The sequence below is a fragment of the Macaca thibetana genome, chromosome 12 (genome assembly GCF_024542745.1).
Source record: "Macaca thibetana thibetana isolate TM-01 chromosome 12, ASM2454274v1, whole genome shotgun sequence".
NCBI classification, from domain to species: domain Eukaryota; kingdom Metazoa; phylum Chordata; class Mammalia; order Primates; family Cercopithecidae; genus Macaca; species Macaca thibetana.
In genome coordinates, this window is record NC_065589.1 from 39,596,527 (window position 1) to 39,618,662 (window position 22,136).

At 39.4% G+C, this 22,136-nt stretch overlaps 2 protein-coding genes, 1 non-coding gene and 1 pseudogene across 11 annotated transcripts in view; 2 read left to right on the forward strand and 2 right to left on the reverse strand.

The window, feature by feature from the left end:
* SUMO1 (small ubiquitin like modifier 1) overlaps window positions 1-22,136 on the forward strand; it is a 1,087,495-nt gene that overhangs the window by 181,418 nt on the left and 883,941 nt on the right. The gene's annotated exons all lie outside the window — the stretch shown is intronic.
* Window positions 1-22,136, reverse strand: part of NBEAL1 (neurobeachin like 1) — a 206,357-nt gene that overhangs the window by 154,107 nt on the left and 30,114 nt on the right. For 5 of the 9 annotated variants that reach the window (XM_050750760.1, XM_050750759.1, XM_050750756.1 and 2 more), the window contains exons 3-7: window positions 19,537-19,628; window positions 13,210-13,263; window positions 10,949-11,110; window positions 4,139-4,220; window positions 2,899-3,026 (exon numbers count right to left, since the gene is read on the reverse strand). In XM_050750760.1, coding sequence (XP_050606717.1) covers window positions 2,899-3,026; window positions 4,139-4,220; window positions 10,949-11,110; window positions 13,210-13,263; window positions 19,537-19,628 — 518 coding nt within the window. Of the gene's footprint in view, window positions 1-2,898; window positions 3,027-4,138; window positions 4,221-7,563; window positions 7,642-10,948; window positions 11,111-13,209; window positions 13,264-19,536; window positions 19,629-22,136 lie in introns of those variants that run through there. The other 4 variants (XM_050750762.1, XM_050750761.1, XM_050750758.1 and 1 more) reach the window with 2 other exon arrangements.
* Window positions 8,214-8,347, forward strand: LOC126933274 (small nucleolar RNA SNORA1). The gene has a single exon (XR_007718513.1). It is a non-coding gene; the product is annotated as a small nucleolar RNA SNORA1 (small nucleolar RNA).
* On the reverse strand, window positions 19,635-21,997 carry LOC126932193 (60S ribosomal protein L7-like 1; annotated as a pseudogene).

The following is a 22,136-nucleotide window of genomic DNA, read 5'->3' on the forward strand; positions in this document are numbered from 1 at the left end:
CTCTTTTTTGGTGTAATAATATTTGTTGTATTTTCCTTTTTAATAAAGAGTTGTTATCAAAAAATTTTTCTTCTTTTTGACTCCCAAAAACTGTTTTTAGCTACCAATTTTATCTAATTTGTTATCAAAACTACCTTTAATAAATCTTCTCTCCCCATCTTTAAATTCATTTTGCTATTATTAAAGATTCCTTTAAAAGCCTCTCTTCTGCCATTTTCAGACTGGTTTTATGTTCCTCTTTCTGTATCTGTCTTGCTGTCTATAAAGAAAAGTTATGCCATTGTTTCAAAACTTAAAATATGTTCCCTTAGATTTGCCACTGCTGAAAAGTCTAAGGCGGAGGATGGAGAAGTAGCAAGAGTAGGAGGAAGAGGAGGAAGAGATACACTTTCCTTAGAGAAATCTCTGGCATACATGTCAAAATGCGGGAACGCTGATTAGTTAGAACCAAAGTGCTAATGAGTATAAAGACTACAGATGAAGCACTGTTAAGTGTCTCTTTGTATCGTTTTTTAAAAAGACAGGTCTCTATAGCTAACTGAAGCCTTGAACTCTTAGGCTCAAGCAGTCCTCCCACCTCAGCATCCCCAGTAGCTGGGACAACAGGCATGAGCCACCACATCCGGCTCCCTTTTTGTACTTTTAAAGACTCATAAGCAGGGCATAAGCAGAGATAAAAAGTAGTCACGGCACTAATTGCCAACTATTTCTACCCCTTCTAGTCACATGGTAGATTTTAACTTCGCCCCACTGTAGTAGTCAGGGACAGACGGGGACATGTAATCACAGTTCTGGCCAATGAGTTCAGAATGAAAATAACATGTGTCATGTAGCATGACCAGACAAGACAAGAACATTAAATTGCCAATTTGACACCTTTCAAAACTTTTTCTCTCACACTTGGTGACTACAAAGGCTAAAATGCTGGCTGCTCTGTTAGCCTGGGACCTTTAGTGACTATGATGAGTAGAGGCTCTCTGCTTACCCACAATAGACAGACAACATGAAAAAGAAGTAAATCTTTTGTTATTCTAATTCCCTTGTTTGTTACTGATGCATAATTTATTCCTCCTGTCTAACTGAAATTTTGTATCTTTAACCAACATTTTCCCAATCTTCATCTCCAAGGATGTATTCTGATTTCAATAAAATATTATATCACTATATAGAACATACAAAAAGTGCTACCACATAGTATATATAAATGTTCTCTTGGTTATCAATTCTTCACCATCATCTAATGGTATGGGGGCTATACTACCCTGGAAACCCTGAAAAATCTATAAAAATAATTTAGTAATGAAATTTCGCAATCAAGTTGCAGGAAGTAGAAATTATTTACAAATTGGTCAGGCTAAGTTGAAAATGAAAATGGAAATCTTGAGGAGATTTGGGAGATTTAAAAAAGAGGTCTGATTGAGAGTGATGATACAATTCTTTGTAATCTGTGCCCACAGGTAAGAACAGTATGTGACTTTAAAATTCTTCTCTTTGAGCTCCGTACTGGTAATTAAGCTATTGTCACCAAGCTACCAACCCACTCTTCTATATTCTCTCTGCTTTGTGATGCTGGGACAGGCATCATGCAAACTTTCTTTTTCCAGCTGCCTCCCTTTTGGGCTCCCTAATAGAGGGTACTAGATGAAGCGTGGAAGAAAGAGAGCAAGGATTGGTTCACACTGCTCTTTTTCTGTATACTCATCAGCATCACACCAGCAAGAATTCTTAATTGTAGCAATGGCAGTTGGTTCCTGTCTTCAGCTTATTTTTGGCAATCCCAGAAGGAGCCTCTTGACCGCTCAAGAGATATCAGCACCAGCTATGCAATGCTCCTTCCTCAGAGGTCTGAACCACAGTGCTGTAGGGCATCTTCTCCAAAGTCTAGATTCTGATAACTTCATTCTCTTCCCTTTGTTCCCATGACTGCAGGGAAAGCAGCTGTTTCCTAAAGTTAATGTCCTACCTTTGCTTTGTCAATTCTCTAATATTTGTTTATCAATTTCCTTGTATTAGATCCTCTCTTTTAAAATATCTAGTTTGAGGAGGCTGGGTGCAGCGGTTCATGGGTATAATCCCAGTACTTTGGGAGGCTAAGGTGGGAGGACTACTTGAGCCTAGGAATTCAAGACTAGTCTGGGCAACATAGTGAGATCTCATGTCTAAAAATAAAAATAAAAATATTTAGTGTGGTTTCTGTTTTCCTTATGGGATCCTGATGACATAAACTCTACAGTTAAAAATAAATGGACAAAGGCCAGGCACGGTGGCTCCCAGCACTTTGGGAGGCCAAGGCAGGTAGATCATGAAATCAGGAGATCGACACCATCCTGGTCAACATGGTGAAATTCCATCTCTACTAAAAATACAAAAATTAGCCGGGTGTGGTGGGGCACTCTTGTAATCCCAGCTACGCAGGAGGCTGAGGCAGGAAAACTGCTTGAACCTGGGAGGCGGAGGTTGCAGTGAACTGAGATCATGCCACTGCACTCCAGCCTGGTGACAGCAAAACTCCATCTCAAAAAAAAAAAAAAAAAAAAAAGAAATGGACAAAATACTGCTAAAAAGCATTTTCTAATTATAAAGTACGTTTTTAAAAAAAGAACTTTTCCTGAAAAACATTTATACTGTATTTGATGTTACTACGCCTTTAACATTTCTTATCAGATTATTAGTACTCAAAATTGTATTGCAAAATACAAGTTCAGGGTATATGTAATTATTCAGAAGTAGAATTTATCACTAATTCATTCCCTCCAACATATTTCTCTAGCTCAGAGTTAAACCTGTGGGTCTTATATACTTCTTTCCAATTGCTTTCATAGAGGAGACCTGCTTTGAAGAATCAGATATATTATGACACTCAGGTTTTAAATGAACATTATTATTTATAAGACATACCCTGAAATTCTATGTCTCCAATTCCGATATGGATCATATAAGCTTTCACAAAATGCCAATGCATGGATCACAAATTCTTCAACAGATGTCTGATCGGCCATTTCCTTCTCTTTTTTTTTGCTTTTTAACTGAGAACAAAGTTAAACATAAAATTAAAGACATGTCTTACTTATCATCTAACAATAAGTCATTTGTATTCAAATAAGCCAAACTTTCCCTTTGAGACTAAAAGAGTCATTTAATCATATGGACTGAATACAGCCTCTACGATTTTAAGCATGTCCTATGATAGGTTTAAAATAAATAGCCAAACATCTTTTGAAAAAGTAATGTTTACAGTAAGAAGGATATGTGATAAATAATACATAAAAATCACAAATTGTATCATTTTAAAAGCCATTAATAAAACACTTGAATTTTTAAATTAAATAACAGTATATATAATAACTACTTGTCTACATTTAGGTAATATGTACAAGATTTCTGAAATATATATTACCCAACAATAAGTTTAAGTCTCTTCTCAATTATTACCTCTTCTGAAAATATTTAACTATACTGACTATAATATAAAAAAAAAGTAGGCCGGGCGCGGTGGCTCAAGCCTGTAATCCCAGCACTTTGGGAGGCCGAGACGGGCGGATCATGAGGTCAGGAGATCGAGACCATCCTAGCTAACACGGTGAAACCCCGTCTCTACTAAAAAATACCAAAAACTAGCCGGGCGAGGTGGGCGGGTGCCTGTAGTCCCAGCTACTCGGGAGGCTGAGGCAGAGAATGGCGTGAACCCGGGGGAGCGGAGCTTGCAGTGAGCCGAGATCGCGCCACTGCACTGGGGCACAGAGCAAGACTCAGCGTCAAAAAAAAAAAAAAAAAAAAAAAAAGTAGGCCGGGCTCGGTGGCTCACGCCTGTAATCCCAGCACTCTGGGAGGCCGAGGCAGGCAGATCACCTGAGGTCAGGAGTTTGAGACCAGCCTAACCAACATGGAGAAACCCCGTCTCTACTAAAAATACAAAAGTTGGCCGGGCGCAGTGGGGCATGCCTGTAATCCCAGCTACTTGGGAGGCTGAGGCAGGAGACTCGCTTGAACCCGGGAGGTGGAGGCTGTGGTGAGCCGAGATCGGGCCATTGTACTCCAGCCTGGGCAACAAGAGCGAAACTTCATCTCAAACAAACAAACAAAAAGTAAAACCTAGTTGCTCTCAGTAAAGTGACAAAAATGATTAGTTCACACCTACTTGCTGAATATAGAGCGTTGTCATGGTGATGACATAATTAATGTACGAGCAAGTCCCAATTTCTTCCACATTTGATAGATTTCTGTGAGAAAAAGAGACTTTAATTTTTTACACATGAATGTTGAACAAAACATATGTTCGTGAATTCAGCTTGAATTATGAGAACACAAGTTGGCAAACAAAATGCAAATGACATTTATTAAAACATAAAATCAATATGGTTATATAACTGCTCTCCCACCAAGACTGTGAAATATACCTCAAGCACCATTTAACTACTATAGACAGAGAATGCTTAAAAAGTATATGCTGATTAGCCTCTATTTATTACTGAAAATTGGAAAATATCACAAAGTAGAAACAGAAAAGAAAAAATAAACACCAATATCTTGCAATCTCAAAATAAGAAACTATGTACATCTACATTATTTCCTTACAGATTTTTTGTCCCTATGCAGATTCTTAGTTTTCTTTTCCGTATATACTGTTGGCATTATAACACATGTGCAGTATAATCATCTTCACTTTGCTTTTTGAATTACAGTTCCCTTTTAAGGCTGTCATATTTCCTCAACTACATTAAAAGTCCTTGAAAAAGGGCTAACAGCATCTTTACTCACTCTAAGAGGGCACAGCATCATATTTTGTTTAAAGCAGTGGGTTTGTAAGTGCTTGGTGTTTAACTAAAATGTGGTCCCTCATTTTTATTCCATTTTTATAAGACTGAGGTAAAACATGATAATATTCATTATATCTAAAATCTTTTCCTTGACATAATAAAAAAGCAACATTCATTAATTTTGTTATGAGATATTGTGATCTTGTAAAACATTTTATGTCTTAAAATCCAGTAAATGCTAATTTTAGAAAAATTAACAGAATGAATAGACTTCTTCTTTTTTAAGAGATGGGGTCTTGCTCGGCTGCCCAGGCTAGAGCAAAGTGGTACAATCATAGTGCTCTGCAGCATCAAACTCTTGGGCTCATGTAATCCTCCCACCCCAACTTCCTGAGAAGCTGGGACTACAGGTATGTGCCACTAGCCCTGGCTAACTTTTAAAATTTTTTGTTGAGATGAGGGTCTCACTTTGTTGCCCAGGCTGGTCTTGAACTCCCGGGCTCAAGCAATCCTCCTGCCTCAGCCTCCCAAAGGGCTGGGATTACAGGTGTCAGCCACCACACCCACCCAACCAACAGACTTCTTAATGTAAGAAGTCAGACTGGCATGACAACTTGGAGAAAACAGGGTAAGGCAGAGGCAAAATTGGAAGCTTCTGCAAGAATTCTGCTTCCAATAATAGTGGACTAAGATCAGTCCTCTCCCTGACAACAACTAGAAAACATGGACAAAACATTTTTTTAAAAATCTGTTTAAAGTCAGGGGAAAATTAATAAGGAAGTGAAAAACCACAGATCCAAGATACAGAACAAAGAAACACAGAAAGAGATGAGAGCTGCATTTAGATCCATTTTTGCACTAATGACTTCTACCAGTCCTGACAGGGGTAGATGAAACAATAAGAAGCTGCTGATTGCATCTGACAGTCTCACAGTGCTCAAAAGGGACAAAAATTAGAATTCAGAGCCCGAAAATGACTGTCTCTAAGGCTGTGGCTTAAGATCCCAAAAGGCAACACTCAAGAAGTAAAGGTGAAATGAAAATAGATTAGTAGTCACAGAGACTAAGTCCAAGTCAGCTTAATCATTCACTGTATTAGAGGGATACTTTTCCAAAAACTAATGTACATTAACTGAGAACAAAGACAGTAGTATCCCCAGCCTAAAAGTATCTCTACGATTTTTCAAAAATAATAACCAACACTTACTCAAAAATAACAACTTACATGAGAAGGCAAAACAAGTTTGAAAATCAAAAGAAACAATACACAAAAGAAACAGACCTACAATATGAGCAAAAGTAAAAGAAAAAGAGGTTGGGTGTAGTGGTTCATGCCTGTCTGTAATCCCAACACTTTGAGAAGCTGAGGCAGGAGGATTGCATGAGCCCAGGAATTCGAGACTAGCCTGGGCAACATAGCAAGACAGTAATTTAAAAAAAAAATTTTTTTTTTTTTTGAGATGGAGTCTTGCTCTGTCACCCAGGCTGGAGTGCCGTGGCGTGATCTCGGCTCACTGCAACCTCCGCCTCCTGGGTTAAAGCAATTCTCCCGCCTCAGCCTCCCAAGTAGCTGGGATTACAAGTGTGTGGCGCCATTCCTAGCTAATTTTTGTATTTTTAGTAGAGACAGGGTTTCACTATGTTGGCCAGGCTGGTCTGGAACTCCTGAACTCAAATGATCGGCTTGCCTCGGCCTCTCAAAGTGCTGGGATTACAGGCCTGAGCCACTGTGCCCAGCCAGCAGGACAATAATTTTTTTTAAAACAATTGGCCAGACATGGTGGTGTGCCTACCAGCTACTCAGAAGGTTGAGGTGGGAGGATCACTTGAGCCAGGGAGATTGAGGCTGTAGTGAGCCATGATCATGTCAGTACACTCCAGCCTGGGTGATGGAGCAAGACTCTGTTTCAATTTTTTTAAAAAAGCATAATCCATGAAAGAAAAAAGTTAAGTCAAACTTCATTAAAATTAAAAGCTTCTGCTTTGCAAAACACTATTAAAAGAATAAAAAGACAAGTCACAGACTATCAAAAAATATTTACAAACCAGATACCTGCCAGACACAGTGGCTCATGCCTGTAATCCCAATATTTTGGGAGGGTGAGGTGGGAGGATCGCTTGAGCCCAGGAGTTACAGACCAGCCTGGGCAATATAGCGAGACCTCATCTCTACAAAAAATAAAAAATTAAAAAACATCAGCCAAGTATGGTGGCATGTACCTGTGGTCCCAATTACTTGGGGTGTGGGGTACTGAAGTAGGAGGATAACTTGAGGATGCAGTGAGCTATGATCACGCCACTGCACCTCAGGCAACAGAACTCATTGCACCTGGGCAACAGAGTAAAAACCTGTCTCAAAACCACAACGACAACTACAAAAACAAAAAACAAAAAACAAAAAAAACCCAGATAACTGATAAAGGAATTACATCTCAAAACAGTCAAAGATGTCTTAAAACTTAATAAGAAAACAACCCAATTTTTAAAAATGAGCAAAAGATCTAAATAGACACTTTACCAAAGAAGATACAAATGGTATATAGCCATATGAAAAGATGGTGAACATCTTTTGTCATTAGGAAATTGCAAATTAAAACAATGAGATACTACAAACACCTATTAAAACGACTAAAATCTAAAAGAACAGTATAATCCAGTATTGGAAACCATAGAGAGCAACAGGAACTCTCATTCATTGTTGGTGGGAATGCAAAATGGTATAGCCATTTTGGAAGACAATTTTGCACTGACAAAGCTAAACATAAGCTTACCATATGACACAGCAATTATATTCTTCAGTATTTACCTAAATGAGTTCAAAACTTATGTGTATGCAAAATCTGCACACAGATGTTTGTAGCAGCTTTATTCATGACTGCCAAAAACTGGAAGTAACCAAGATGTCCTGCAACAGGGGAATGAATAAACAAACTGTGGTATGTCCATAAGTAGAGTATTATTCTGTGACAAAAAGAAATGGGCTATCAAGCTACAAAAAGACATGGAGGAGGGTCAGGTACGGTGGCTCATGCCTATAGTCCCCGTTTGATCAAGGCAGAAGGATCGCTTGAGCCCTGGAGTTTGAGACCAGCTTGGGCAACATGGCGAAACTCCTTCTCTACAAAAAATACAAAATAATAATAATAATAATAACTGGGCATGGTAGCATGTACCTGTAGTCTCAGCTACTCAGAGGCTGAGGTGGAAAGATAATGAGACCGGGAGGTCAAGGATGCAAAGAGCCCTTACCAAGCCACTGCACTCCAGTGTAGTTGACAGAGTAAGACCTTGTCTAACAAACAAACAAAAAAACAAACAAGAAAAGTCATGCGGGACCCTTAAATGCATATTGCTAAGTGAAGGAAGCCAGTATGAAAAGGCTACATTCTGTATGATTCTAATTATGACACTCTGGTGAAAGCAAAACTAAAGACACCATTAAAATATCAGTGGTTAAGCCTCATTCTAGATGAGAATGGGTACTGTTGATCACGGTGTCCAAAAAAGTTAATGTGGCTAAACTGAGACAGAGGCTATGCTTCCATCACAGTACACACATTGCAGTGGTGACAATGAGACCTGTAACATTTGATATACTTATGAGAAAAAAAAAAAAAAATCAGTGGTTGCCAGAGGTTGGGGCGGGAAGGGGTGTGGGGTGTGTGTGTATATGTGTGTGGGTGTGTAAGGAATGAATATGTGGAGCACAGGCCGTTTTTAGTGTAGGGAAACTATTCTATATGATCCTATAATGATGGATTATGTCAAATTTATATATGACAATATAAATTAGTCAAAACCCATGAAACTATGCAACACAAATAGTGAACCCTAACGTGCATATGGACCTTAGTTAATAATATATAAATACTGGTTCATCAGCCGTAATAAATGTATCATACTAATGTAAGATATTAATAATAGAGGAAACTGAGGGGTATGGGAAAGGAGTATGCGGGAATTCTAGATTTATATAAAAACAGCTCTAAAACATAAAGTGTATTAAAGTTTTTAAAAGGAGCTTTAAAAACGTAAAGTGAGGTCTCTGGAAATAGAAACATGTTCTGTGACTGGTAGCTATTAAACATTAAATTTATAATTAGAAACTATCTCCTACCCAAAACATTTTTTTCAACCAAAAAAATGTGTTGAGCATTCCAGTGCTTCCCTCTATTACCAAAATCTAAATATAATGAATTTACAACAAATATCTGTAGGATTTTTGGTTTCAGCAAAATTGTAGTAGGTAGCTAGCAGGAAAATATAGCAAATTATCAGAGATCAACTTATGTCTTACTACCTGAATAAACCCATTTCCTTTAACCTTTTTTTTTTTTTTTTTTTTTTTGAGAAGAGTCTCGCTCTGTCACCCACGCTGAAGTGCAATAGCACGATCTCGGCTCACTGAAACCTCCGCCTCCCAGGTTCAAGCAATTCTCCTGCCTCTCAGCCTCCTGAGTAGCTGGGATTTCAGGCACCCGCCACCACGCCTGGCTAATTTTTGTATTTTTTTGGAGAGACAGGGTTTCACCATGTTGGCTAAGCTGGTCTCAAACTCCTGACCTCAAGTGATACACCTCCTCGGCCTCCCAAAGTGCTGGGATTACAGGTGTGAGCCACCGTACCCGGCTGCATCCTTCAACCCTTACAATTCTTGTATTATGTTTCCAAATTTTAAGGATGAGGAAAAACACAAAAATAAAAACATGTCTAAGGCTCTGGGAGAGCCTAAATTAGGGGTGAAATGTTTTAGAAATTATTGCTCAGTCATTCCATAATTCCTGCAAAGGCAATGAGAAATTAAGCCAAAGGTGACTAAGAGGAAAATTCAGTCCCTATTCATCTACTAATTAATTATAAAATATTTATAAAACAAATAATGTATGTTACAGAAAGTGGCACCCAAAAAGAAAATAGATTTAAAGATATAGAATGTGGCTTCCGAAATGAAGATAGGTTTCAAGAGGAATATGAACCAATAAACCAATGGTTCTTGAATTCTTATATGCAGATGCCCCTAAACCAATGGTTCTTGAATTCTTATATGCAGATGAATGTGGAATGCTTGAAAAATCCAGATTTTGAGCCCTTTTGAAACAGAATTTCCATAAGCAAGGCTCAAGCTCTATATTCTACTAAGCTTCCTTGTTGTTATTTATGCATACCAAAATGTAAGCACCACAGACCTAATTTATAAATGTGGGAAATATGATAACTTATAGGATAATTACACTTTATTTGGTAAAATGATAAAATGAAATATCTGATTTATTTTCACAAATAACAGAGAGTAATAAAAATACATATATATTTACAGGTGAGAACCATAAGAAAAATACTGGTATAGTAATTTCTTGCTGAAGAAAAACTGTCATTGACTTTAATATAATTTTGTAAAATCTTGGCTAATGTTGCTATAACTAGGTATAGTAACTAAAAGGACTTCCAACATACTAACAAACCATAAGCCTACTGCAAAAAGTGCACTTACTCTTTAAAGTTCCATATGAACTACAAACATCATTAATAAGAAATAAAATTAATTATTATTTTGGTAACGTAACAATTTTTTATTTTTTATTTTTTATTTTTTTTGAGACGGAGTCTTGCTCTGTCGCCCAGGCTGGAGTGCAGTGGCCGGATCTCAGCTCACTGCAAGCTCTGCCTCCCGGGTTTACGCCATTCTCCTGCCTCAGCCTCCTGAGTAGCTGAGACTACAGGCGCCCGCCACCTCGCCCGGCTAGTTTTTTGTATTTTTTAGTAGAGACAGGGTTTCACCGTGTTAGCCAGGATGGTCTCGATCTCCTGACCTCATGATCCACCCGTCTCGGCCTCCCAAAGTGCTGGGATTACAGGCTTGAGACACCGCGCCTGGCCAACGTAACAATTATTTTAAAACAGATAATTAGCTTCTTTTTTCTTTTTTATTTACTTAATTTATTACACTTTAAATTCTGGGATACGTGTGCAGAATGTGCAGGTTTGTTACATAGGTATACATGTGCCATGGCGGTTTGCTACACCCATCAACCCATCATCTACATTAGATATTTCTCCTAATGTTATCCCTCCCCTAGCACCCCACCCACCGAAAGGCCCAGTGTGTGATGTTCCCCTCCTCGTCTCCATGTGTTCTCACTGTTCAACTCCCACCTATGAGGGAAAACTAGCTTATTTTTTCTACTAGATACCTGCAAAGAATAATGAAGAACTTGACAAGCAAAACTGACAAGGCTTGCTGTTGTTCCTCTAACCCATCTGCCATTTTCTGAACACACTGTAGCAGCTGGATCCTCAGAACCTGCAGAATATTATCAGGAAGCAGAGATATTCCTGGAGGCATATCATCTACCCTAAAACAGAAAGGGAAAAAAATAAGAAGCCTGTTGAAATATAAGAAGAAAATCTCTGGCATTTAAATGAACTTCATTTTCAGCCCAAATCCTAAAGAAGCTCTTTTATTCATTCCAGATACTCTGTGCTTTCTTGTCTGCAACACACCACCAGATGATTAGTAACTAGAAGATTATTAGAGCAGAGTGGTTTTTCTTATTTCAGAAGAGGCTTACTAAAGAGGGCAACAGAGAGACTATTTGATATCTTCAATTGTACTATTTTTAATGAAAATATTTAGAATAAATTAATTTATGTTCCACTTAGAAATACTATGTATACTAAATACTGTGTATAGCAGTGTGCATATCATTTCTAAAAGAAACAATAACTGTAAAATAAAAATGAAGTATCTACATAACTAATTTAATATCTGTCAACTGTTGGCCAGGTGCGGCGGCTCACACCTATAATCCCAGCACTTTGGGAGGCTGAGGCAGGCGGATCATGAGGTTAGGAGCTCAAGACTAGCCTGGCCAACATGGTGAAACCCTATCTCTATTAAAAATACAAAAAATTAGCCGGGCGTGGTGATGCACCTGTCCCCAGCTACTCAGGAGGCTGAGACAGAAGAATCGCTTGAACCCAGGAGGCAGAGGTTGCAGTGAGCCGAGATTGTGCCACTGTACTCCAGCCTGGGTGACAGAGTAAGACTCTGTCTCAAAAAAAAAAGAAAAAAAAAAAAATTTGTCAACTGCTTTACTAAACATCATTGTTTAGTATAGACTCCCCAAGCCATATGATCAGAAGAGGGAGAAAGATAACCAGCAAAAGGAAAGAAGAGAGATAAAAGGGTATTTAAAAAAAAAAAAAAAAAGGAAATGTAGAGCTCTGAGCATGGGTATCAACAGAAGACTTTAAAAAATAATAGATCAATATTTTGTGACAAATGGTTTCCATGTAAGACAATATGGTTCTTTAAGGGCAAATGCCAACATCAGACAAGAGTGGTTCCTCTGGTGTTTCTTTCATAATAAAAACCCATACCTGGATTCAAAGTCTAAAGACATGGGTACTAAATCTCACCTCTGTAACATACAGCTAATCATTTAACCTTTGAAGTTCCTCATGGACACTGAAGTACCCAACCTCATGAAATAATGTATCTGTGTTCCAAGAGGAGCTGGTTTTAAGTGGGCTATGCAGATAAGCACAAGAGATATATGGAAGGTCACTCCTGTGGTCACACAACCAAAACCAGAGAATACCTCCTCCCTCCCCATCAAAAACCAGTGGCACTAAATAAAACCCTATCATCTCGGGGATGGCAGAAAATCCAAAGCATAACAAAACATGGATATCTTTTTTTTTTTTTGAGATGGAGTCTCACTGTGTTGCCAGGCTGGACTCAGCTCACTGCAACCTCCACCTCCTAGGTTCAAGGGATTCCCGTGCCTCAGGCTCCCGAGTAGCTGGGATTACAGGCACATGCCACCACACCCACCTAATTTTTATATTTTTCACAGAGACAGGGTTTCACCATGTTGGCCAGGATGGTCTCAATCTCTTGACCTCGTGATCCACCCACCTTGGCCTTCCAAAGTGCTAAGATTACAGGCGTGAGCCACCGTGCCCGGCCCAAAGAAAGCATGGATATCTTACCAGCCTGAAAGATGTAGGCTTAGAGTCAAGGCATGTTGAGTCACAGATAATGAAAAAAATGCAGTATTTCTTAAAAACTTGTTTCTGGCCTGAGGTCTGTACCTGGTTGAAATCTATGCCAAATCACCGAAGAAACAGAAAATTGGCTCAGCAACATAGCAAGACTTCATCTCCACTGGGGGGAAAAGAAAAAATTAACCAGGTATAGTGGTACATAACTGTGGTCCCAGCTACTTGGAGGCTGAGGTAGGAGGATCGCTTGAACCCAGGAGTTCGAGGTTGCAGTGAGTTATGATCATGCCACTGTACTTCAGCCTGGTCGACACAGAAAGACCATCTCTCAAAAACTAATAATAATAATAAATAGAAAGAAATAGAAAATTGTGACTGCAACTTCTCTCACCATTATAGAGTGTTCAAAGAGATTTTTATACCATACTTAAAAATTGTTGCTAACCTGAATGGGTAGACAATTCCTGTGCTGCCACAGAAGACATTACAGTAGAGGGACCTGCAGAGAGAGGTTAATATTTCCAGGGAAATGAGAGACAGGAAATATCCTGGCAAGTCCAAAAGACTTGTGGAAGACCTGAAGAGATTGACCTAAGGAGAAGGATAGTAGAAACACAACTGAAGGGGCCAACATCTTAGAATTCATCTAAAAACTGCAAGTAATCACACAAGTAGGATGTTCTACCAATATTTAATATTCTGTTAATATTTTAATAAAACAGATACAAAATAAACAAAATTTCAAACATGAATGAGAAAATACCCATTCTCATGTGGGTTGCCAGTACATGACAGGTGGTTGCCAATACTTCTACAGGCAACTACATGTCTACTTGTGTTTTCTGTGTTTTTTTTTTTTTTTGAGATGGAGTTTCACTCACATTGCCCAGGCTGGAGGTGCAATGGCGCAATCTCAGCTCACTGCAACCTCCGCCTCTTGCATTCAAGCGATTCTGCTGCCTCAGCCTCCCGAGTAGCTGGGATTACAGGCATGCGCCACCACGCCCGCTAATTTTGTATTTTTAGTAGAGATGGGGTTTCTCCATGTTGGTCAGGCTGGTCTCGAACTCCCGACCTCAGGTGGTCTGCCTGCCTCGGCCTCCCAAAGTGCTGGCATTACAGGCATGAGCCACCGTGTCCGACATACATGTCTACTTTTAAGGAATGGCAGAGCTTTCTATGTGAATCTGCTGTGGTCTGAATGCTGGTATTCCCCCAAATTTCATATGTTGTAAGCTAACCCCCAGTGCAATAATAGTATGAAGAGGTGGGGCATTTAGGAAGTGATAAGTCATGAAGGCTCTGCCCTCATGGATGAGATTAGTGTCTTTATAAAGACAGTGAAGGGAGCTGCCCTGCTCCTTCCTCTGTGTGAGGACACAGTATTCATCCCTCTGCTATGTAAGGACACAGCAAAAAACAGAGGACAGGCCCTTACCAGACATCAAATATGCTGGTGTCTTAATCTTAGACTTCCCAGCTTCCAGAACTGTGAACAGTAAATATCTACTGTTGTTGTTGGCCAGGCACAGTGGCTTACGCCTGTAATCCCAGCACTTTGGGAGGCCGAGGCGGGTGGATCACCTGATGTCAGGAGATGGAGACCATCCTGGCTAACACGGTGAAACCCTGTCTCTACTAAAAATACAAAAAAAAATTAGCCGAGCGTGGTGGCGGGTGCCTGTAGTCCCAGCTACTCGGGAGGCTGAGGCAGGAGAATGGTGTGAACCCAGGAGGCGGAGGTTACAGTGAGCCGAGATGGGGCCACTGCACTCCAGCCTGGGCAACAGAGTGACACTCCTTCTCAAATAAATAAATAAATAAATATCTACTGTTGTTCTTTAAAAAAAAAAAAAAAAAAGTTTCCAGTTCTGTAAGCCACAATTTTTTTTAAGAGACAGGGTCTTGCTACATTGTCCAGGATGGTCCTGGACTCAAACTATCCTCCCACCTTGGCCTTCCAAAGGGCTGGGATTATAGGCTTGAGCCACTGTGCCCAACCTATAAAATTTGAGTATCACCTGCCCTATTTTACAGGGGTCTGAAACCAGAAGGTCAATATGCATTTTCAGCTATGAAATATAGAAAGGTCTATACAAATATAATATATTTTAAACATGCTATCACTAAAACCTCAGAATCTTTTCATAAGCCACTGTATACTAATTTCCTATTCCTTTAAGAAAAATGCCTGAATCTGAACAGAGCTCCCTAAAGCATGCCTATGATTAAATGACAATTATACTTTACAGCCATCTCTTCTTCAGCTTATGCTTAATATGAAGTATTGCTAGTATTTTCACATTGAGTAAAAGGCTGTTTAATTAACTATAAGCAGAAAAATCTGAAGCACATAACCAGTAGTCACATGTAGAATATAGTTAGCCTCTTTCTGAACCATCCTACAACATAAATTAAGAAAGTGTTTTATAAAATGAACACCAGGCCAGGCGCGGTAGCTCAAGCCTGTAATCCCAGCACTTTGGGAGGCCAAGACGGGTGGATCACGAGGTCAGGAGATCGAGACCATCCTGGCTAACATGGTGAAATCCCGTCTCTACTAAAATAAATACAAAAAACTAGCCGGGCGAGGTGGCGGGCGCCTGTAGTCCCAGTTACTCGGGAGGCTGAGGCAGGAGAATGGCGTAAACCCAGGAGGCAGAGCTTGCAGTGAGCTGAGATCCGGCCACTGCACTCCAGCCTGGGCAACAGAGCGAGACTCTGTCTCAAAAAAATAAATAAATAAAATAAAATGAACACCTGAGTGTAATTAAATTACACAAAAAATAAGCCACAAAGCATATCATGAGGAATGCCAAATTCTATAATCCAGTTACAAATATTTCATTTTAGTTGGGGCATCATTTTACTTGTAGCTTTGGATTCTTTCATTCTCTTATTTATAGGTGGTACCAGAAAATCTCTCATTAACATATATATACAAATTTTTTTTCGTGCTAAAGGGCCAAAAAGAGGTAATCTAAAAATAATAAACAAAGATTCAGATATAACCAATTTTCAAAATTAAGCAAAGCTATATTCCTCCTCACTTTTCCAAAAACATATGTCAACAAGAAAGAAAATATTCAATTTTCCAATATTTTATCCTACTTATTTAAGAGTTCCCATTCTCTATATGCACATTGTTTCTAATAAATAATTAAACAGTCAAAAAATAAGCTTCTAAAAATGACTAAAGAGGACCAAAATTAGCTCCTAAGAAAGATTTTTTTTATTTTTTATTTTTTATTTTTTTTGAGACGGAGTCTGGCTCTGTCACCCAGGCTGGAGTGCAGTGGCGCGATCTCGGCTCACTGCAAGCTCCGCCTCCCGGGTTTACACCATTCTCCTGCCTCAGCCTCCCGAGTAGCTGGGACTACAGGCGCCCGCCACCTCGCCCAGCTAGTTTTTTGTATTTTTTAGTAGAGACGGGGTTTCACCGTGTTAGCCAGGATGGTCTCGATCTCCTGACCTCGTGATCCGCCCGTCTCGGCCTCCCAAAGTGCTGGGATTACAGGCTTGAGCCACCGCGCCAGGCCTAGAAAGATTTTTTTTAATTATAAAATTGGGGCTTGGTTGAACATGCCTTATAGATAAAGTTGAAATTTTTGGCCATGTTCCTAACGTTATGAGCATTTAAGGACTTGGAAGCATTTGCCCACCTCTAGGACTTTACTGTTCAAAATTCTATGCTTCTTTTGTTGCAGTTTCCCAAATTCCACAAATCTGTTCCACTCCTCTGTTTGGGTATTGAACGTTTACTGTAAATCAATGGTTGTCTGTGTCTACTACAGGAAGCAGTCTAGGTTGAAGTTCAAAGGCTTTATATTCTAGTAAAAGCCACCTCTGCTTTACATTATGAATTCTGTAAGGTCAGTTTACTTTACATGAGGATTAGCCATGTGTCTGTCTCTTATCTTCAAGGTGATTTGACTAATTTCATAAAATATCTTGTATATAGCATGTACTTAAAAATTTGAATGTTTTATATTAGAAAAATTAAATTCATGGTTCAGTTTTTTGACAAAAACATGAACCACAATATTAAGTAAACAAATTATATCACAAATACAGCAATGCTCTTGGCATTCTTCATGTTACTTTAAACACAGTGGCAATATAAGTCTACATAATGCTTTTGGAAACAATGTCCCAAGAAAGGAGACACACATAATGTATGGATAACAACTGCACCTTAGAAACTTTACAAGCCTTCATTCCAATATTCCAAACATTTAAAGGCTCAAATCCTAACTCTATAAAATTCTTAGTTCCATGATTTAAAGCAAGCTGTAAATTATTAAAACAGAAGTACTTCTAAGCACAAATCACGTTATTTTATTGGTAAAAATTAGCAATAAATAATTTTATTTTGAGAAAAGGTCAAGATTAATACTCCCCAACGTTTAAAAACCTAACATGAATAATATTCTAATGAGGAAGACATCTGAAACTGGATTTATAAATAATGAAATCCTAGTCTTTTTTTAGTACACTCACATCCTTACTTGAGTTGAGTATCTCGGTCCAAAGCTCTAGCGACGACTCTGGATTATCACAATTACCTCTTAACTAGGCTCCTTGCCTACAGTCTCAACCCTCTCCACCAGCCACTAAAGTGACTTTGAAACACAAACTCGATCAAGACACTCTACACAGAACATTTTTCAGCAGCACTCTTATTTTCCATAACAACAACAAAAAAGTCAAAGTCCATTTGTATTGCATGCATAGTACCTCATGATCTGGCCCCTATTTGATTCTCTAGACTCAATTCTCCTTTACTACCTCTGATTGCCTACCTCTATCCCCAAAATGCAAACACTTTTCCTCCTTTAAGATTTAATTCTCCAGACACTATTTCTCATCATCAACCACCATCCATTCCTCCCTTCTCTCCTCAACACATTTTTTCTTTTTTGAGACAGGGTCTCACTCTGTCACCCAGGCTGGAGTGCAGTGGCACAATTACAGCACACTGCAGCCTCAACTGTCTGGGCCAAATCAATTCTCCCACCTCTGCCTCCCAAGTAACTGGGACTACAGGTGCACACCACCATTTTTAATTTTTTGTAGAAATGGGGTTTCACCATGTTGCCCAGACTGGTCTCAAACTCTTAGGCTCAAGTAATCTGCCCGCCTCAGCCTCCCAAAGTGCTGGGACTACAGATGTGGCCACTGCACCTGGCCAACACTTATCTTAAACTGGCACTCCTTTTGAGGCTAGATGCCTCTCCCCATTTTTCTTGCATTTTACCCCAGCCAATCTCCCTTACTGAACAACTAGTAGACCTTCAAGATAGCTTAAGATATAGAAAAAACTTTATCTGAAAAGTGGGCCTGGGAAATGGTATGAAAGTGGGAATGGTGGTGGGTAGAAAAATGAAAGATTTGTACTTTCAGTAGTATTTTTCCACAAATTTGAATTTTTCCATTTTATGATTTTTAAATCTAGTTTCTAAAAATCTAAACACTTCATCTTCTCTAAGATGTATTCTAAGGTCCTACAGTAAGGCCAGGAATGAAAATAAGTTTCAACTCACATGCCTATTGTATAATAAAGAATGTATATCTGGTCTTTGTACCAGTTTTCTGGCACATAGCTTCAAAAACCCTTGAGATTTTCTGAGTGATATTCAGAATGTCTTCTGTTATTTATAATAAGCCTTATGGATTACATCTGAGTCTATGCAAATGAAGTGACTCAAGGTAAGCCCTTAGTTTCAACAGAAAGTTGCTCCTATCAGAAAGATCAAGCATTGGCCAGGTGTAGTGGCTCACACCTATAATCCCAGCACTTTGGGAGGCCAAGGCAGGTGGATCATGAGGTCAAGAGATCGAGATCATACTGGCCAACATGGTGAAACCATGTCTCTACTAAAAACACAAAAATTAGCCAGGCGTGGTGGTACATGCCTGTAGTCCCAGCTACTCAGGAGGCTGAGGCAGGAGAATTGCTTGAACCTAGGAGGTGGACATTATAGTGAGCCAAGATCGTGCCACTGCACAGCCTGGTGACACAGCAACACTCCATCTCAAAAAAAAAAAAAGAAAGACCAAGCATTAATTAGAGGGCTGGAATTTTCAGCCTCACCACTGCTTATACTCCTAGGAAGAGGGAGATTGAGCTCAATCACATAATCAATTATGTAATGAGACTCCAATAAAACTCTGGACACCCAAAACTTGAACAGTTTCCTGATTAGTGAATACGCTGATGTTCAGGAAGGGCAACACACCTTGACTCCATGGGGAGAGGGTGTGGAAGCTCTGCCTCCAGACCCTTCCACACCTTGTCCTATGTGTATTCATTACGATAAAGCCGTAATCATAAGTATAGTGCTTTCAGTGCTCTGAAAATTTGTTGTTATGGAAAACAACAAATTCAGGGTGTGAGAACCCTGAATTTATAGCCAGTTGGTCTGAAGTGTGGGTGATCCCCAAGACTTATAGTGGCTGATGTCTGAAGTGAAGGCAGTCTTACGGAGGACTGTGCCCTTAACTTGTGGGATCTGGTAGTTAGTGTCAGAAATGAAGTGTGTTGCAGGACCAGTTGGTAATGTCCTAGAAAAGCAGAGTTTTCTAGAAGCCAGGTCTAGCATCATCAAGAAAGACTATTGTCATCAATTAGCTATGTCTCTATGAGAATAGGGTTATTCATGAGTATCAAGAGGGTAACATTATTGCCATCCTTCTAGTATGTCATCAATGAAATCTTTGTGCCAAAAATGAAAAACTCATCCAAGGGTAACAAAATAGTGTTTCTACATACCTGGTAGGCAGCTTTTCAAAGTCAACGTCTAAAAATTGTTCATAGCTAGAAACAAAAGTGTCCAACCATAGCTTCAGGTAATCTGGATCTTTCTGAAATAACAAAATCATCATCATATTAAGTATGCCTATCAGGGGAAAAAAATGCTTCCACACCTATTACGCAGATACCTAAAGAATCAATACTATGAAATCTCTGAGTGATATTCAGGAGTACATATGTGCTGTTTTAAAATGTATATTAAGTATATGGAACTCTCAAATGGCTTCTCATGTCACTCAAAGAGCTAAAATCTTAACAATGTCCTATAAAAGTTTAAACAATTTGCCCTCCCATATCCCTGTAACCTTGTCCATTGTTATCCTGTACTAACTGGCCTTCTGGCTGTTTCCTGGGACATGCCAGACATGCTCCCACCCTAAGGACTTTGCACTGGCTGTTTTCTCTACCCAGAACACTCTTCTCCCAGGTATCTAAATGGCTACTCCCTCATCTTCAAGTCTTTTTTTTTTTTTTTTTTGACAACTGAACATTTATTTGTGTGCCTTTCTTCTTATGTGTATTTCAAGTCTTTTCAAAACAAGGCCCCCAGACTCTCCAGATTAAATTATGTCCCTGGGCTTGGTCCATTGCTGCAGGAGTCTTAGGGAGCCTCGTACAAATGCTTGAGTTACTCATTTACCAACATTAAACCCTAGGATAGAAAATGCAACAAAGCAGGACTCCTTCTTTCATGGCATGTGCTGATTTCTGACGAGGCGGCAGCCAATATAGAAAACACTGGAATTTTTCCTTAGAACTGGACTGTGATGAGAGGTGCTTGCCATGAACATAAGCTACGGTATTTTCTTTGACTCTTCGTTTCTAATTTTTGAAGATAAGGCAAGGAATAATCTTCTCTAAAGATACCTGATAATAATTCCCCCAAAAGCAAAAACACATGCTTCCACTGCACCGTGCTTTCAAATATTCTGGGTCTTGTTCAGCTGGCAGATGAGCTGACTGATGCATTCACCCTGATAGCCATGTGAGCCCATCTCCTTGAGGAAGCCCACTATATTTTTGGTATATAGTGGATGTATATAGCCAAGATCACACTACCGCACTTCAGCCTGAGCATGACGGGTCACCAAAAGGTGGAAAGGGCACAAGAACCATGAGATCTCCTAGAAATACTTCACTGGGAAGGCAATTTCATGAATGAGGTCTTCCAAGCAAATGACACCAAACTTCTCCAGGTGCTCCTCAATAACTGCGTTGTCTGTCAGAGGGATGGTCTTATTCTTTACCTTGGCTTGTCCATGTTTCAAAGTGAGTTCCCACAAAGACCTCAGATTTAGAAATCCCCAGGTCACATAAGTTTCCAATATAAGCAGCATTTTTAGGTTCTGGGGGTTGACTTAATTTACAAAAACACCACTAAAAATTTTCTTCAGGCAAAGTCTTATAATAGTTCTCTCCACCAGTAAGCTCATGCCATTAATCCTTTTGATGTGCACAACAAAGGCCATGGAATGTTTATCTGGCAATTCCAAGGCATGAGGTCTCACTTCTAGTCATCTGAGATGAACCTTGTCACATTTCTGCCTTCAGGAATCATGTAGGAATGATTCCAGTCACTTAAATGTGAGCCTTTTTCCCTTCCTCTGCTCCTTCTTTGCCAAAAGGGCCTGCTTTGCCTGAGTGGCTTTGAGGGCTTGAAAAACCATCCTCTTTTTCAGGAGATTTTCTGGACCCAAAGGGATTTTTCTTTGCTCTTGCTCTGCCATCTTCCTAGTGTTGCAGCTCCTGATCATGCACAACCCCACCCCAAGTCATTTTTTAAATGACATATTCTCATTGAGGCCTATTTTTACTTCTTCTTAAAACCAGAAACCTCACCACTCCCTTACTTTACCTTATCATGTTCCCTCCACCATGGTCCTTTGTCAACTTTCATCATGCTCTATAATTTACTTATCAGTTTATTTTTTGTCACTTCCCCAGAATATACGATTCACAAGTGCAGAGATTTTCATTTTTTTGTTTACTGAACACCAGTACCTTAAATAGTGGCAGGTACTGAGACTGTGCTCAATAAATATTTGTTCCATGAATTAAGAGTAAGTGTAACATGCATAAATGAAATCAAATTAGAAATGGATCATTAACATAAACATAAAAACTGAAACCAAAATTTTCTAGAAGAAAATACACCAGGCACAGTGGCTCACGCCAGTAATCCCAGAACTTTGGGAACCCGAGGCAGGTGGATCACCTGAGGTCAGTGGTTTGAGACCAGCCTGGCCAACATGGTGAAACCCCATCTCTACTAAAAATACAAAAATTAGCCAGGTGTAGTGGTGCAAGTCTGTAGTCCCAGCTACTCGGGGTGCTGAGGCATGAGAATTGCTTGAACCCAGGAGGCGGAGGTTGCAGTGAACCGAGATCGCGCTACTGCACTCCAGCCTGAGCAACAAAGCGAGACTGTCTCAAAAGAAAAAAGAAAAGAAAAGAAAAGAAAAGACTGAATAACTTTGCTACCTGGGAATAAACAGAGGTTTCTTAGCTAGGGCAAAAAAACCATAAACTGAAAAAGAAAAAAAAGGTAACTGGTATTA